Source organism: Podarcis liolepis (genome assembly GCF_965112155.1).
Source record: "Podarcis liolepis genome assembly, chromosome: 12".
NCBI classification, from domain to species: Eukaryota; Metazoa; Chordata; class Lepidosauria; order Squamata; family Lacertidae; genus Podarcis; species Podarcis liolepis.
In genome coordinates, this window is record NC_139563.1 from 40476340 (window position 1) to 40494239 (window position 17900).

Genomic DNA, 17900 nt, shown 5'->3' on the forward strand with positions numbered 1-17900 from the left:
ATGCATAAGGAAAGAAGGTTGCACCTGTGGATACAACCTTTATTGATAAACAGGTATCAACAAGCAAAACCCCTCTCTGATTGCTTGAGAAAAGAAAGCCACACCAACAAACCCTAGGAACACTGTTTTTGGAAAGGATCAGTCTTAAAAACTGGGCAGCATTCGTAAAAGCAGATGACCATATATAAAGGCAGAGTAAGACTTCCAAACCAAGGCTATGCAAGTTTGCGCTGTGCTAAACTGCAGTGTAGAAAATCCCTTGGTATCAAATGGCCTGCCACCCACAGAAGCTACAGGAGAAAAAACAAACGACTTGACTCATTTCACATTTCTCTTTTCAGCAAGTCTTTTATGTATGCACTTCATGAGTCTGCATACAAGAAGCACATGACAGAAAGTGACAAGATCATGTGCATATGTGAGGTACTGCAACCGTCTGCCTTTGAAGTTTCCTGGACAGTGGCTCAGATTTTAAATACCAGGTTACTCAAATTCCATCTCCTTCACTAGCCGCCTGCAATTCTTTTGACTACCAGGAGAAGGAAAACATGCACACACACACACATAATCTGTTCTCAACCCATATTTTTCAGGCTCTGAAAGCAACCATAATAAGTAACCATAATAATATATATCAGTCACACTTACCTGTTTCTGAGAAGTGTAGGTATTATCCTGCTTGAAATCATGGAACACCCATTTGAAATAGTAATGCAGTGCTTAAAAATTTGTGACAATAAAGCTTTGATAAACAATGCTTTTTATCACAGGCTCCCAGTCTCAATTAGTGCTATTTTTTAAGCTAAAAATGTGTCACAGCTGACTGCAGAGAGAGAGAGGGAGAGGGAGAGGGGGACAGAGAGAGAGAGAGAGAGAGAGAGAGAGAGAGAGAGAGAACGCTTGCATATAGACTACAAGTTCCTGAGAATTTCTATTTAATTGTTTGCTTGCCCTAAACATTACTCATCTTACACGTATGCATTCATGCCTGAAATAATGACAAGTCACTTTGTGCACAAGAGAAATCTGTTACACAACTCGTCATGATTACCTTACTCTCATAAGTTTACTGCGAAGAAGAAAGAAATCAATATTACATAGAATGATGAATCAAGCATGAATCAATGTGGCAAGCACATAACCAAACGGACATGGCGGTAAACAAGAAAAACAACAACAACAATAACAACAACAACAAAAATAAACCACAACAGAGATTATCGCTTAACCTGTTTTGTCAGAGCTGGCATTGATGGTATTGGTAGTGATGGAAGTGAAGGTAGTCTTTGCGCTGTCCTTGGTAGTTACAGATTTCTGCTTATTTTTCATGGCTTCCAGTGCTTTGAGCTTCTTGGCATGTTTAGTGCCTTTGTAGTGGGCCGCAGCCTGGCTCTACAAAGGAGAAGAAAATGAACCATGCAATCAGGCTCATTTCTAAACTGGCATTCTCTGTATTAGTACAAATACAGACCACCTTTCAATAATGGGTACCATTCGCCATACCAAGGCAGTGAACCAAACTGCAGAATTATTTTTAGAATTGTATTTTGGAAACAGTGAGCTACTACATTATAAATATTGCACAGGGTTAGCTGGCTTTCTCAACCCATATAACAAATTCCTTTCAGAATTTTGGCAAATAATTATTCTTCCTCTCCAGGGAATGGAACAAGGAGACATCCTCCCCCCACTTGCAGTTAGCTATTAACTTGAATATGGATTAAAAGGGGATTTGATTTTAAAGGCAGAAGTGGAAATGTTTCAAGCAGACACAAAAGGGAAATCATGCCTAACTTCGCAATGTAAAAGATAGCCTTCGACCAAACCGAGGCCTTTTTGCAAAATTCAAAATGAGTGACATTGCTTTGAAGCACAGTGCTAAAACTTGCAACATCTCCAGATGGTGAAGCTTTTTGATGGAGTTAGAGTGAAACTATGACTAATTTGTAGGGGACATAGTGGACGGTAATTGTCAAGGGATTAGCTTAGCACATGTGGGTTTCCTTCCTGTTGACCGGCTAATGCTTGCATATAGTAAAAACACCTATGCCCTGTATCCAGGAGGGCTCACATGTGGTAAGATAACCCCTTGGAATTCATCAAATTAAGCAGCCATGCTCGTCTACTTCATTCCAGAACTGGCATTCCAAAGTAGTCATGACTTCACTCCAACTCTGTCAATATTGGAAACATGGTGAGCAACTCTGACTTAAATCTCTTGCCCCATTGTTCAAATTATCTTGCCAGTGAAGGCCACTTGGTTGCGAAGACCACAACACAGTTAAAATATATGTGGGTGTGTGGGTAGTATTTGGTATGAAAAAAACACAATTTGCCCCTAGCATGAGGGGGGGGGGGAAACAAAATCCAGAGACCAGAATGGAGCTCTGCAGATAGGAACTGGCTGAATTCTAAATGGTTGCAATAATTATTGGTGTAAGAGATGAGGTAAGAGATTAGGTTAGGTCCCCCTCACATACCACAGTGGTATATCTGAGCGTACCCCTTTATTTTCTCCAATACAAGTGAATGGCTGCCATTCACAACTATAGGAAAACGCAGAATCTTGGGACTGTTGTTATAGAAGCAAATCTTGCCACTGTGTGGCTAAACTTTGCTGACATGGCTCCCACTGCAATACACTTGCAGTGCACAAGCCTTCCCTTCCTTACATGGCAGATACTTTGCTAATTCACTATCCGGGTGAAATGGTACTCTCCCCAATCTCACTCCTTTGTACATGCCTTTTCTCCTTGCCCATCCAGTCCACTTCTCCAACCTGCTGTCCACGTGTGAATGTAGCGTTTCATTAGGGTTTGCATGTGTAAACTCCAATGCGTGTAGGCTCTCTGGGATATTGATCATGTTTTTCAGGCCTTCCCCACATTGATCTGGGGAGACTGCTTGGCCTGGTGATCTTGGAGATCTTGGAGCCACATGGAGAGGTGGTGAAATCTTACATTTCACCATGCATGGAAGAGCGTACGGTCTGAATTGGGTTTGTGCCTTCTTTATACAGAAGTGTGATCGAAACGCTCTGGTTTATACAATGAGATCCACATGTGCATGGATTACTTATTATTCTTTCATGAGTGGAAATGATATTTCAGGGCAAACTTTGAATACAGCTTGAAAGGGGATTTTGCAGAGCATTCCTAAGATTAAAGAGAATAGGCCAGTCATGTCACATGGAACACCATATCAGTGCTCACCAAGATATAAGGTCATGCTGTAATCACTGAGCCTATGCTTTCTACGTTTATTCATTTACCTAACAGCTGGATAAACAGTAGTTTATCTACACTACACTTGTTTATCTACAGAAACTGGTCTATTATTCCGAACTGCAATGTAGCAAATCTTTATGTACAAAACCAAATGCTTAAGTAGTGACTATCATTGCTAAAGGGCAGGTCACTTAAAAATTTGTGCAGCTTGACTACAGAGGACTATTCAGCTGTGCTCATAGTCAAAAGTATCAATGATCTTTTTTTTAAGGTATTGTGGCAGGTACCCTTATTGAAAGAACACTGGACAGTGGAGATATTAATTAGAAACAACTTGAAAAAAAATAGCACAATCATGCATCTTTTACGGTTTTCAAACAACACATAACATTAAGAGACATACTATAAGCCAAATGTGAACAGTTAAGAGGTGTTAATTGCTATTAAACTGAAAGACCAATGTTAGGTTAGGATGGCATAAATAAAATGGCAGCATATCATAAACATTCACGTCATCATTGCCATGTGTTTGTTTCTGTAGTCCAACAGCGTCGGGGGTTTTTTTAAGCTGTTCTCTAATTGGAACTAGATTTCAATACTGTCTATTTGACTCAGTATTCCATCAAAATAAACTGTCATAATTATTTTGCCTGTGTTAATTTCCATATTATTTGATTACTTCAAGTTGTCCACTGTTATCCTTTTTACTAATGGATTATACAACACTTGTTCATATGCTGAGTCCACTCTGATCCCACACCCCAAGTTTAGTGAAAGGTACACAGGCATAAAAATACATCGTAATGCACTGGATTGGAATTTATCAGATTTATGTCTTCTGAAATATAAAATGAAACTGCTCTCAGCGCACAGGTAAAACTGAATAGCAAACGTCCCATGGAGTGCTGGAACTTGCCCTACTCTCAGATGCATTTAAATGCCTTGTGTTAAAGTTTCAGAATGTAAGTCTTTAATTTCCATAGGGATATGAAGGCATTTAAGGTTGTTTTAAGATAAGTAGAGTTGGCAGTTTAATGGTACTTCTATGTGGGAAAGATAGATTGTTCGCCAACAGATTTAACCAGTTTTTAAATAAAACTACACAAGAGATTCCTTCCTGAACCTTCAGAGTTGAACTGGAAAATGTAATAATAAAATAAATAATAATAATAATAATAATAATAATAATAATAATAATAATAATAATGTCATTGTGTTTCCCTGTAAAGTAAATTGTAAGAATGGAAAAAGAGTGGGAAGATCGGACGGTGGTGGACTTTCCTTCACTGGTAGTTTTTGAGCAGAGGTTGCATAGCCATCTATCATGGATGCTTTAGTTGAGGTTCCTGAATTGCAGGGGTTGGACTAGATGACCCTCAGGGTCCCTTTCAACTCCACAGTTCTATAATTCTATTATACTGCATTCCCCTATGATATTTGTGCAACACACAATAGTAATATTTGGCTGAATAATTTAATTTACCAAGTTAAAATTACAAAAAAGGGAGGGGAAGAGACAACAAGCTTCACCATAAAATGCCATCTTCTTGAAGCAAAAAGGCTAAAATCTGACAGATTGGGGGGGGGTGTAATTATGCCAGAATGTCATGCAGAAAAGGCAAAATGAAGCCACAGCCTGCACCTGAGTGGAAACCCTGATGCAGAACCGTGGAAGGAGACTGGATGACTGATTGCACTATTTTATCCAGGGTTGGAAAGAAGCATACATACTGTGACATTCCTTAAGATAATAGTGGCAGAAAATGAAAAGTACATTGAAAAGGAATCTTAAAATCATTTATAGCAATCTTCTAGAAAGACTAGTGCTATGCAAGAAAGCAGTGCTTGCATTTATTTGGCAATCGGTAAGAAAACTTTTGTCACTGTGAGTTTAGAATATATTGTTTAATTTTACCTGCATCTGCGAATCCCAGGCATAATCAGGTGGTGTAAAAATCAAATTAACAAAGGAAGATTTGATGGCTTCCTGTTCCTGCACGTTGTGGGACCTCTGTCCCACCACCAGCCAAACAACAACAACTAAGGTATCTACAATGTGGATCTATTTTCATATACTGCGTGTGTGAATTATTGATACTGGTTCAGGACTTACAACAAGTGTAAGGATTAGTTCAACACTATTGCTTATCTTTTATTTTTATTCAACATACAATTTCTTTACTCTTCAATCATCTAATCAATAACTTGCACAATAAGTCTTCAACTGAGTAATGACTGAGAAGGTTTTGAAAGTTCTTACCCATATCAACATGTCTGCCTAATGCAAGAGTATTTTAAAGTGGAAAAAGACAAACCTAAGTATGAACTCCTGGGACACGGGTGGCGCTGTGTTCTAAACAACAGAGCCTAGGACTTGCCGATCAGAAGGCTGGTGGTTCGAATCCCCGCAACGGGGTGAGCTCCTGTTCTTCGGTCCCAGCTCCTGCCCACCTAGCAGTTCGAAAGCACGTCAAAAGTGCAAGGAGATAAATAGGTACCACTCTGGTGGGAAGGTAAATGGCGTTTCCATGCGCTGCTTTGGTTCACCAGAAGCGGCTTGGTCATGCTGGCCACATGACCTAGAAGCTGTCTGCAGACAAATGCCGGCTCCCTTGGCCAGTAAAGCGAGATGAGTGCACAAGCCCAGAGTCGTCCATGACTGTACCTAACGGTCAGGTGTACCTTTACCTTTACCTTTAAGTATGAACTCCTACATGACTAAGGCATAAAACACTGTGTTGCACTGCTAAATTAAAGGTAAAGGACCCCTGACAGTTAAGTCCAGTCGCAAACAACTATAGGGTTGTGGCACTCATCTCACTGCAGACGTTTGTCCACAGACAGTTTGTCTTAAAGCTAAGAAATGCAGCTAAATGCACAGGTGCATAACTAGTTGTTGTCTTATGAGTCCAGGGAGTAAACATACAAGAAAGGTACAAGAAACATATACTGAAACGTTTTTTGGAAAGACTACCAAGAGTTTATCAGACAAAATTCTGAAGCACTTTCCCTGTGAAAACCTGCCCTTTACTGCTGAACCAGAGTGACCAGCAATCTGCAAAAAGCCCAAACTGCCATTTGCTTTGATTCAGCATTAAAGAGCAAACTTTCCTGGTGAAAGGGGTGAGGCAAAAAAAGTGCTCAGACAGGGAACTTTAAAGTGCACACTTGTGCCTAGAAAGTGTGGGGCAAAAGTTAAGCGTGGATAAGAGATCTCTAGATTTTCCCCAACTTCTGCCTTTCCTTTGGTGCAAGATAGAATCAGCAAAGCAGCAACAAGAAGCCCTCCTACACACACAATTTTCATATTCAGTTATTCACACTGCAGAACCAATGTTTTGCAATTTTGCAGTCATCAGCACTGAGGCTGCTACCCTGAAATTACTATATATTATGTATCCCTCATTCATTTATGGATATTCAAAATGTACTTGCCCTTTGGTACACCCAACCTCCAGACTTTTAAATTAACCGTAATTACATTTTGTTAGATGTGTTTTAATGTTAGAAATATTTGAAATCTAAAAACCTCTGCTATTTCAGAATCAAGTGCATAACCTTAATGTAGGAGGCCCTCCAGTAACGAGCTACTTTATGTATATTCCCCCACTGTTACATCTCCAGAAAGCTACTCCTGTAGAAAATCAAACTGAACATAGGGCCCAATTTTTTTTCTCCCTCACATAGCAACTGCAATTATCATCTGATTGGCTGATTTATTCAGCCTTCCATAATGCTACCTTTCTTTGTGCCAGTGATTTCAACAAGTAAAATAGCACCTGTTTCAAGGGGTGGAAAGTTTTCACAAGGAGACTTTATTAAACACTGGATAAATTGCCAATCAAATGGAAACCACCATAGTTTCGGTGGGGGAAGAAACAACACAATTTCAACATATACAGTTCACATGGTCATCTAAACCTTTCATTTATTTTCCTAGTTAAATTTCACTCTAATTTTTGAATTACACATTCTGAAACAAAAGCATTGACCTGCAAACGAGGATGTGCTTTTCTATTTCTAGATGTGAAGTGAGAATTGTGCATATTGAACACCTGTATTCATATAAATAAAATCAAGGAAAACCTTTCTATGTGCATGTTTGGCGGATGGGAACTAACATCCAAACTACAAAACTGGGAACACACACACATTCCTATAACACCCAAGAATTATGAGACATTTCTTAAAATTAATATTTTAAGTAAAAATAACAATTTTCTAGAGATGATACAAGACGAAAAGCAGCTTATAATAATAATAATAATAATAATTTTATTATTTATACCTCGCCCATCTGGCTGGGTTTCCCCAGCCACTCATTAATTCTGATTAATTTTAGTTGAAAAGAATATCATGGCACCTTATATAAAACTAATGCTTTCCTAAAACTCAATTTAAAGCAGTAATCTTTGTAACAGCTCCAGCTGAAGCAAAATGGGAGCACACTTACCTGCCCTTAAGTCTCTCCCCTCAGATTAGCTGAAAACTTCCTATTGACTGTTCTTTATCTTGTGAACAAAATAAATAAACGAAACTTGAGTGGGTGAGAATAATGTTGCCAACTTGAGTGTTTTCACCTTGTACCTGTTGCTAGGGAAACCACTTCTTTTGTCCGTATACAATCAAAACAGCAGCTTTGCTGAACTTGGAATTAAAGAGCTGTGATTGGGTCTCAACTCCGAAATGAAAAAGGAAGAAAAGTGGCATGAGGAATATAAAAAGAGTATCAGAAATAATGCAGGATCACAAACAAACAAAAAAAGATTGGGTTTACTCATTTGTCCTTTTATTCCTTGATTATATGAAAATAAAGGAATGGTAAATCCAAACTAGGATGATCAGATTGTCCTTTTCTGGTCACCCTAAAACAAGCATTTTGCATATATAAAGAACCCTGAGACACCTGCAACAAATTTCCGCAACAAAAAGCATCTGTGGTTCAAACCCCACTTTGTCAGGTACATGAACCTTGCAAGTTGGCAGCAAACCTCAAAAACCAACCACGTACTAGGCACAAATTCTGAATATTGCGCTTTCTGATTTGGTGCTTAGTTACATTCTGACTGCATGGGCCGTTGATAAGATGCATGCAGCTTGGATTAATGTGTGTTGTCTTAGTTGCTAAGAGACTGCTTCTTTTGCATGTTTGGTAGTCTCAGTTTCCATCTGACACCGATGACTGAGTAACAGAACTACTAGAACTGGCATTCTGAGAGCAAACAACATATATATGGAAGAAAAAAATCTTGCACAAATTTAATGGCATATGGGAGGCTTTGAATACAACATGATTGCCCCCCAACAGCATTTGCTATGACCTGGAGCTCCATCTGACTCCTTACCAGTCAACACAAAAACCGACCCTCCAATAAAATGAATGAAGCTATCACCCTGCATTAAGGCTTGTTAGATCAGACCAAAAACCCATCTAATTCAGCATCTACTTTAGGGTGGTCATGCAAGCTACATTTCGCTAGAATCCTCTCATCTACACAATTATTAAAGTGCAGGAACCCTGGCTTCTTTTCCACATGGTCAGTCTAATCCTGTTCCTATAGTGCGTAATTGGGAGCTTCCAGGAAGCCCACAAGAAAGACTTGAAGGAAATACAGTAACTCTTTCCCTCATTGTTGTTCCCCTAGAACTAATATTCAGAGGCATATGGCTTCTGAACATGCCCTAATATTAATGGAAGTTGGGGGTCTCCAGTTCCATTTCAGATTCACTTTTGGCACAGAGAAAATGTTTTTACGTCCCGCAAGTAGACAGCTTGATATCTATTATTCTAAGGATGAACAGAACAGTAACTCAATACACCACATGGCATTTATGGCATTATAATGGAAACAGACATGTAATGCACTCACATATCTGATTGTTGAAGCATCTGATCACATCTCAAACTTCCCTTAGAGGAAAATGCAAAGCCAGTGTATGAGGTTTGGCTTACAGAGCAAAGAGAGCTTTTTATTTTCTCCCTCCACCATCTGCCAGTCAATATTTGGAATACTTAGTCTTCATTGTAGCCTAAATTGCTGAAATTATAGGAGGTTTTCCAAAGGAACTTCAAGAGTGAGCTATTTCCAAATCTTACTTGAATCTGTGAGGACAAAATACCAGCATTCAGATTGAACAAACTCAGTTGGGGCAATTCAAGAGATCGGATCCATACAATCTTTGAATAAGCAGCTGACCTTCTTAATAACAGAAGTGTTCACACCATTCACTGCTGGAAAGAAAATTGTTATATTTTTGTCACTCTTTCTCCGCTTTTGAGGCATTCTGTATTCAGTATATTACCCTTAATGATAAAATGAAATGGCTTCAGCCAGCAAGTATTTTCCCCTGTGGGTAGGTATTAACAGTTTACTTTTTGCAGAGGAGTGCACAAATATGATTAGCTTTTGCAAATTGCTGCTTATTCTGTTACTTGTAAGTAATTTTAATATTATTAACCGTGTAAACAGATGCTTTTCCCCACTATATATACAGCAGTAATGAGCTAATTTAATGTGTGAAAGACAACAAAGCAACTTCAAGAATGAGCTATTTCCGTGAATATTTTAATTTCCCTTGAAATCTATCATGAAAACCAACCATGAACAAATTACTTGACAAGTCCTCCTGTGTCAAAACTGGGAGTTTTAAAAAGTAGTTGTTCATAAGAATGTTACACAACTTTAAATTAACTGTTCTGAAACATCTAAATCTAAACCTTGCTTTCTCATTATTCACTAAATTCCTCCAGGGGCGGGGCAACAATTGGCATATCTTTTATGAGACACAACCACCCAGAATTGACAAAAATCATGCAGGAGATTCAAAATCATGGACAAAATGGGTGTTGGGTGGGAATCACAGGATAGCATTAGGAGAGGTATAACTGTTAGATTGTGTTGATGAAAAAGTCTGACTACACCCAATTTTCTTCATATAGCATTTTGTTTAAGTAGATATAAAAAAAACTCTTCAAGTGAATCACCTATACCATTCATTTAAATAATTTGGTTTATGTTTCCTGGGCTGATTCCAAATCTTTACCTTAATCTTGATTTATTTACTTTTTAGGACTAGTAGCCATTTGATCCAATAGTATAATGTTGGAACTGGGGGTTTCCTAGGTTTAGGGCTCGTCCACATTTCTGCTTGTCTCAGGTCCGAGTGGTTTTCCGCTTGACCTGCACTTTCTAGGCATGGGTCCAAGTGGTTTTGTCCTTGCTTTGCTCTATTCCCAGGGAAAACACACTCTTGAGCTCTGAGTCAGAGCAAATGTCAATCCGGAGAAAACCCAAATTGCCATTTGCTCTGATTAAGCGCTAGAGAGCAGTTTTCCCTGGGAGAAAGCAGTAGGACAAGAAGAAATGTGGATAAGCCCTTATTTGTAAGAAAGTGGTCAGGCCAAACTAATTTTAAGTAGCTCCACCACTGCATGAGATGCAGGTGGTCAAGCTGCGTTCAGTGTTGGATGTCTACACATCTGGTTTATAGCAATAAATCACTCCACTTAGATGTGCAGTCTTACATAAAATCCCCTCCTCAAATGGAAAAAAAAATACAGCAGTTGTGAAGCCACATTATTTATATTTGCACAATTTCCTTCTCAGAGGAGCCGACGTGGTTCTTAGATAGTCTTCAGTTAGTGGGGGCTGGGGAGATGGTATAGAGGGTAGCTATGCTATGTTTTGGGTAATTGTTTTTATCTGTAAGTTGCCTTGAGTCCTGTCAGCGGAAAGATATCCATATCTATCTATCTATCTATCTATCTATCTATCTATCTATCTATCTATCTATCTATCATCTATCATCTATCTATCTATACACACACACACACACACACACACACACACACACACATACCAGGGGTAGGCAACCTAAGATGTGGCCCAATCGCATTCTAAATCCGGCCCACGGACGGTCTGGGAATCAGCGTGTTTTTACATGAATAGAATGTGTCCTTTTATTTAAACTGCATCTCTGGGTTATTTGTGGGGCATAGGAATTCATTCATTTCCCCCCAAAAAATATAGTCCGGCCTACCACATACATGGTCTGAGGGATGGTGGACCGGCCTACGGCTGAAAAAGGTTGCTGACCCCTGACACACACACACACACACACACACACACACACATGCTGCTACCATTTTGCACATGCTCAACTGACAAGCGACTGCCAATGTGCGGGTCCTTTTAGACCCAGAAAAGGGCAGAATGGGGCTCAGGTGGGGCGAAACAGGGCAGAATGGGGTGGAGCAGGCTCCACCAATGAACCTGGGAACCAGGAACGGAACCCCCGTGCAAAATGTTTCCTGCCAGTACACACACACACACACACACACAAAATAGGAAGAGCTGCCAATCAGCAGTGCAATCATAATCATCCACTTCACCTGATCAACTACTACTGTCTCCCATCCTGACAGCTGATAGGGCTAGGCCTGCATCAGCACAGACCCGAACCATGTGCCTTCAGACCCCATTCACATAATTTAATTTAAAAAGCAAGAGATAATCCATTGAGAAAACTGTGCTTGTATTAAGTAACACTCATGTTAGGTAATGATAGAAAACCATAGCACTTGAACACAGCCACTCTGTTCTCAACAAGTACATTCAATGGTACATTGTCTGATATTGTGCAATGTAGTTATTTCCTGTCATTACGAGTTTCACATTAGGCAGGTGAGTGACCAACCTCCACTTTGCAGACCATCCCAAACTCAACCTTACAAACAATGCAACTTTATTATATGACTTCTGCTCTGCTTCCTCTTGCCCAGTGTTTTCTTCCTCTGCGTGTCTTGATTCATTAAGATAATATTTTACCTTTAATCATTATCCCATCACAGCATTGTAACTGATTAGTTGCACCATAATGTGCAGATTTATCCCTTGGATGTATTTTAGTTTTCTATAATGAACAAATTCCACAGGTCTCCTTTCTGCTGAAAGAACTTTACTAACGAATGCCTAACCTTGCAGAATATCTCTGCTTACCAAACCACAAACTATACAAAAAGCCCAGCATTCTGGAAAGCATTTTGGTAATAGCAAATGTCACATACTTCTCTCATTAGTTTTAGTGGGTGGGCCTATTAATTATGATTTGCTTTAAGTATTTTTGAAATACCATTCTTTCCAAGTAATAATTTAGCTACATAAAGCACATCTTCCAGAGGTTCTGTCTTCTGTAAAATGAGGAACTGACATTCCTTGCAAATGTGAGTTAAAGCAAAATCTGTGGTGAAACAATTATTAGATATGCACAACACTGTTCATTGTTTTTACCCTTCATGGTTTCTGTCTCAGTGGCCTGGTTTGCACTTAGTGTTAAACCATGGTTTACATAAACAGTACTTAATAAACCATGGCTTAGTATTATGTGCAAATCCAGCACAGTGCCTTAACTATGTTTTCTTTGCTATGGTTTGTTAGCAAAAAAAATAACCTGACCTAAACTATGGTTTAATGTGAACTCAGACAGATTCTGAACTATGGTTTAAGTATATGTTTGTATGTTTATTTGTTTCTTTGTTTGTCCCATTCACATTGCACTGTAAGCTACAGAGATGATACCAAGAGTGGCTGAAAAATGAAATCACCCAGCAGCTCTTGCTGGGTGTGTTAGCAAAGATGATGTCATTGCTAGTTCTGCCTGGTAAAATGATATTTTCCTCACTCAACTCCTCTACTTCCAGCATCTTAAAGGGACTTCTGCCCCTTCTTAACAGATTGCATCTCTTTACAGAGGTTTCTTCGCTGTGATCTGCCTTTACTGCGCAGCTGGGATGTGGAGAGGAAAGCTTAAACAGAACGTTAAAGGGGCTATTGTCCTTTATGACCAGCTTTCATCACTTTACTCAAATGTTTTACTCAAGTTTTTAAAAAACAAACTGCTGCTAGCACTTTACAAATCATGGCTGTTCAAATTAGCATGGTGCTTTTAAAAATGTTTTAAAAGCAAGAATACCTCAGCTGAGATAGCCACATTGTTAAGTATGCAACACACCCACCCACCACATAGTTATCTTAAGTCCCCCCCCCCCCAAAAAAGCAGCAGGGATGTTAGCAACAGCAGCAGCACAGACTCCCTTGGAACGAACCCAAACTTTATAAACACATGGACACAATGTGGTCCCACCCTTCAATCTTTTCCCTCAAGAGAGAAAAGTCAAGTTATGGGACATGAAATCTTGCCTGCTAAAGAGCTTGAGTTCCTTCTCTCCAATTTTTTCCTTTCCAGAATGTGTGGGAAAATGTTTGATTGTGTCTTCCCATTGAGATATATTCAAACACTTCACTTTTGGGGGAGAGGGGAGTGATTTGGCTACCATCTTAAGGGTGGGGAGTAATGCTACAGAGTAGTATTTAAGGTGACAGAGGAAAGAGTTAAAAACTTTGAGTGGAAACTGGCAGTTGAAAACAATAGGCCGAGAGCTCTGAGAACATTTCTACACCCTTACTCTCAGAGACAGCCAATGAGATGGGTCATTGGGACGTGGTGAAGGCACAGCAGTAGTAAAGGTAACCATTAGGTCCAGTCGCGGACGACTCTGGGGTTGCGCACTCTGGGGAGCCAGCATACAGCTTCCGGGTCATGTGGCCAGCCTGACTAAGCCGCTTCTGGTGAACCAGAGCAGCACACGGAAACACCATTTACCTTCCCACCGGAGCGGTACCTATTTATCTACTTGCACTTCATGCTTTCGAATTGCTAGGTTGGCAGGAGCTGGGACTGAACAATGGGAGCTCACTCCATTGTGGGGATTCGAACCACCGACCTTCTGATCGGCAAGCCCTAGGCTCTGTGGTTTAACCCACAGCGCGGGTGCTGCAAAGATTTTTGGTATTTCAAGTAGGGTGTGTGAAGGAGCAAGAGGTAGATGGTAAGCAGGCAGGAGCAGAGGGGAAATAAGCCACACTTTCACAAAACAACCCAAGGTTTGTTTGATCATCTGCAGGGTGACTTATAGTTTAAGTGAGGTTTGTTTTATGAACTATGGTTTAGCTTTGGCTCAGCATCACTTGTGAAGCAGGCCATTGTGCCTATTTATCAGAGGAGAAGAAGAAGAAGAGTTTGGATTTGATATCCCGCCTTTCACTCCCCTTCAGGAGTCTCAAAGCGGCTAACAATCTCCTTTCCCTTCCTCCCCCACAACAAACACCCTGTGAGGTGAGTGGGACTGAGAGACTTCAAAGAAGTGAGACTGGCCCAAGCTCACCCAGCAGCTTCATGTGGAGGAGCGGAGACGCGAACCCGGTTATCCAGATTATGTAACTACCGCTCTTAACCACTACACCACGCAAGGCTCTGCCATGAGTTTAATCTGAACTTGTGTGGTGTCCAGCAGGACCATACCACTGGTGCAAAGTCATTTCCAGTGCAAAGAATGTCCTGGCATCACTTCAACCCACTCATACAACAGTTCTGCCAAGCAACATAAATACTTAGGAGAATACGAGATGTATCTGCACTCTGGCTGCAATGATTCCAATGTAACTTTTCCGCCAAGGCTACAATGCTATGACATTGTTCGTTCTTAATGTCCCCAGTCTCCCCCCCCCCCCATACACCCAGTCTTTAACAGTAATTGCTCCAGATTCTGGATTACTGCCACATCTGCTCACAACTAATAAATGAAAGTCTATCATATTTCCAATATGAACCAGATATTTTCCCTTCCAGCTCACAGACTTAAGATGTATTATCACCTTCAGGCTTCTTATACATGGTGAAACTAATAGGCTTCTTCAAGCATATCACTAGTCGGAGAAAGGCTTAAAGCCAGCAAGCTAAGCCAGGGGCTTTCTGGTGCAAATTTGCCAGTAGGGCAAGAAGTTGTCCACTGGGAATGAATTAGAATCCACAGTGGAACAGTTTATTCAGCTGAAAGGGAACATTCCTTTCAGCCTACCTAATGCACATGTATTGTTAACTCATGGGGGTTCCATGAGTTCAGCAGAGGAACTGTGGACTGCAGTTCAAAGAAGGTTTAGTGGCAGGAACCTAGGTTTGCACATACAAGCTAGTTCCCTGCAATGAGAGGCAAGCAGGTTTTCTTTTTTTAGGGGTGGGGAGATCTCTCATCTGTCCTTACCCCCTTCCTTTGTTTCACTCCAGGTCTTAAAGTATGCACAGCACATTTAAAAAAATAGCATTGGAACTTATTTTTCTAGCAGCATAGTAATGTATTAAAATATGTGCCTCCATCAACATCAACCCTACTAAAGGCCTTTACACCTCTTGGAACACTTTCCCTCTGCAGGTACTAACAGATGTGGGCCTTATTCACCTCCACGCCTGAGTGGGAAAACACTTAATTCTGTTGCTCTTGCCAGCATTTCGAATTGTCCCGCCTCTTCCATGTGGCTAGGGAAGATCAGCCATGAGAAATTTTAGGATATATCAAAACAATGGACAGGATAGGCACATTTATCCAACAGATAATTGAAAATAGGTAATATCCTAAAGATTATAGAAACCCTATAATTCTGACACATCTGGAAATCCTACTTGGTTGAGACTCTACACTAGCATAATATTTAAAATGGTCCTGACTCAAGCTCTTTTATACTTTTAAGGCCCTGCCATCATCCAATTTAGCTTATTAGAACTGAAAGAGCCTGCAGAAGGAACTTATTATCTTTGACAATATTTGCTTCATCCTACAGAACGAATTAAACTGCATGTGCATAGTTGCGTAAGATTTGCAAAGGTTACAGCGCCTCTTCTTTTTTTTAGGCATTAATTTAACATGCAGGTTAAAAAGAAAATTGGAGATAGTACTTCTTGTTTCTGTAATTGATTAAGGGGCTGGCTTTACTTATGCCTGTTCGGTGTATCTTCATTGATTGCAGTGCATGAGCAACACACAAAAAGCATAGCAAAACAGATTAGAAACTGGCCACAAATATCAGTGTAGCATTGCCTTATCCTATTTGGTGTTGATACACGAGAATCTCACAAGCAGACACTGAATCACTCCCAGTTCAAAGGACCCCAAAGTGCCAATCCATCACTCATCACTTGGTAAATGCACTTTTGCACATGCTGAATACCCTGTGGTGAAAACTAAAGGCCAGCCTTTTCCTGCAGGCAATTCATGTTTCAGTACACAGCACATTTACATGCAGTCATCCTCTGTTAGTCCAGCAATTCAACAAAAACGTGTTGGGAGGGACATAGCGCAGTAGCTCTAGTCGCAACTACTCTTCCCGGTTAAAATTAAGGTGTTTGCTTTATAGTGTTTGCAGCATAAAGTGGTTGAACTTTTTGTAAGAAAGAGAGGTCACATGACTCAATGCGGAGGGTTGGATTAGAGAAGTAGTGGCCAAACTCGACCCTCCAGATGTTTTGAGACTACAACTCCCATCATCCCTAGCTAACAGAAGCAGTGGTCAGGGAGGATGGGAATTGTAGTCCCAAAACATCTGGAGGGCCGAGTTTGGCCACCACTGGATTAGCGGAACCTCAGGGTCCCTTCCAACTCTACAATTCTATGATTTTAAGTTTCCAAGATGCTGTGCACAAGAATTCTAATAATCAGTGCTTACAGAATTCGTTCTCTCATGGCACATTTTTCCTACCTGTGAATTTGGATTTCCCCAATCCTAGGAAAACCCAAAATGTACAGCAAAATGCAAACCCTATCCGCTTCCACCTGGTGTGCTGCTGTTTACAATCTTTTCAGTTAAGGTGGCACCAGAAATATCTGTGTGATCTGACACAAGCAGGATTCGGGTGGGAATCCAGAGTTTCTGTTTGTTTGCAGAATGGAAGGAAAAGGAGGAGGGCTTTGTGCTGCTTTCCCACTTCCAGTCACTCACTGTAGACTGGAGAAAAGACCTGGAGGACAAGGCATGGCTTTGCTTTGGATGGAAGATGAAGGTTTATATGCAAGGCCACCTTATAGCTTCTTAAACCTTGCGAGCACTTTGGCTTCCAAATGCCCTCACAAAGCAGGGGTTTGGGTCCTTTAGGACTCAAAGGAGCCACACTGAATTGGCTGTTTGGCTTGTGAAACTGTGGGTTGAATTTGGATTCCTGCCTTTGTGTGGACCTGCCCTCTGAATCAACATCTAATTCAGAGCCCATTGAGACTTTCTAAAAGCCATAAATCCAGCTTAGAGCTTAAGAAAAAGCCCAGAAATTCTGTGGAGGAAACAGTGTGGACCACCACATCAGACTAAGAACAAATTAAAATTAAACAGATTTGCATGTCTACCAAAATGCACAAGGGGCAAGCTTTGATCATGGTTGGTTTGGACATAATGATAAGCTTTAGGTGAGCTTTGGGTTTGTGTGCTCCCACAGCTTTCTCAAGCACAGCTGTAAGGCACTTGTAAGTCCCTGCTTTCCTGAGGTCTGTCTTCATAATCATGGTTTAATGTTAAGTGCAAACTGGGCCATTGTCTTCAAACAGCGAACCTTGTGCAGCACAATCTTATTTATGCTTTCAAGAAGTAAACCCTACAGTTTCAGTGAGGTTTATGTTGAAGTATGTGGGCATCAGGTTTAGACATAAGAAGCTACAGTTACTACTGTGTATAAACCATGGATTTGGCCAGGCAGAACCTGAATAATAAACATCAAATGCCTTGTCATTTTTAAGTAATGTTCAATAATCCATCTCAAGGGAGATAAAAATTTCATTTGCCATACTTCATATTT

At 40.4% G+C, this 17900-nt stretch overlaps 1 protein-coding gene and 1 long non-coding RNA gene across 24 annotated transcripts in view; one reads left to right on the top strand and one right to left on the bottom strand.

Annotated features, from left to right (window-relative positions):
- The window catches only part of LOC310690045, a 133418-nt gene that overhangs the window by 72886 nt on the left and 42632 nt on the right, over positions 1–17900 (top strand). The window lies entirely within an intron of this gene.
- Positions 1–17900, bottom strand: part of ZNF385D (zinc finger protein 385D) — a 554298-nt gene that overhangs the window by 61426 nt on the left and 474972 nt on the right. For all 18 annotated transcript variants that reach the window (XM_083468253.1, XM_083468266.1, XM_083468263.1 and 15 more), the window contains one exon: positions 1230–1392. In XM_083468253.1, coding sequence (XP_083324379.1) covers positions 1230–1392 — 163 coding nt within the window. The remainder of the gene's footprint in view (positions 1–1229; positions 1393–17900) is intronic.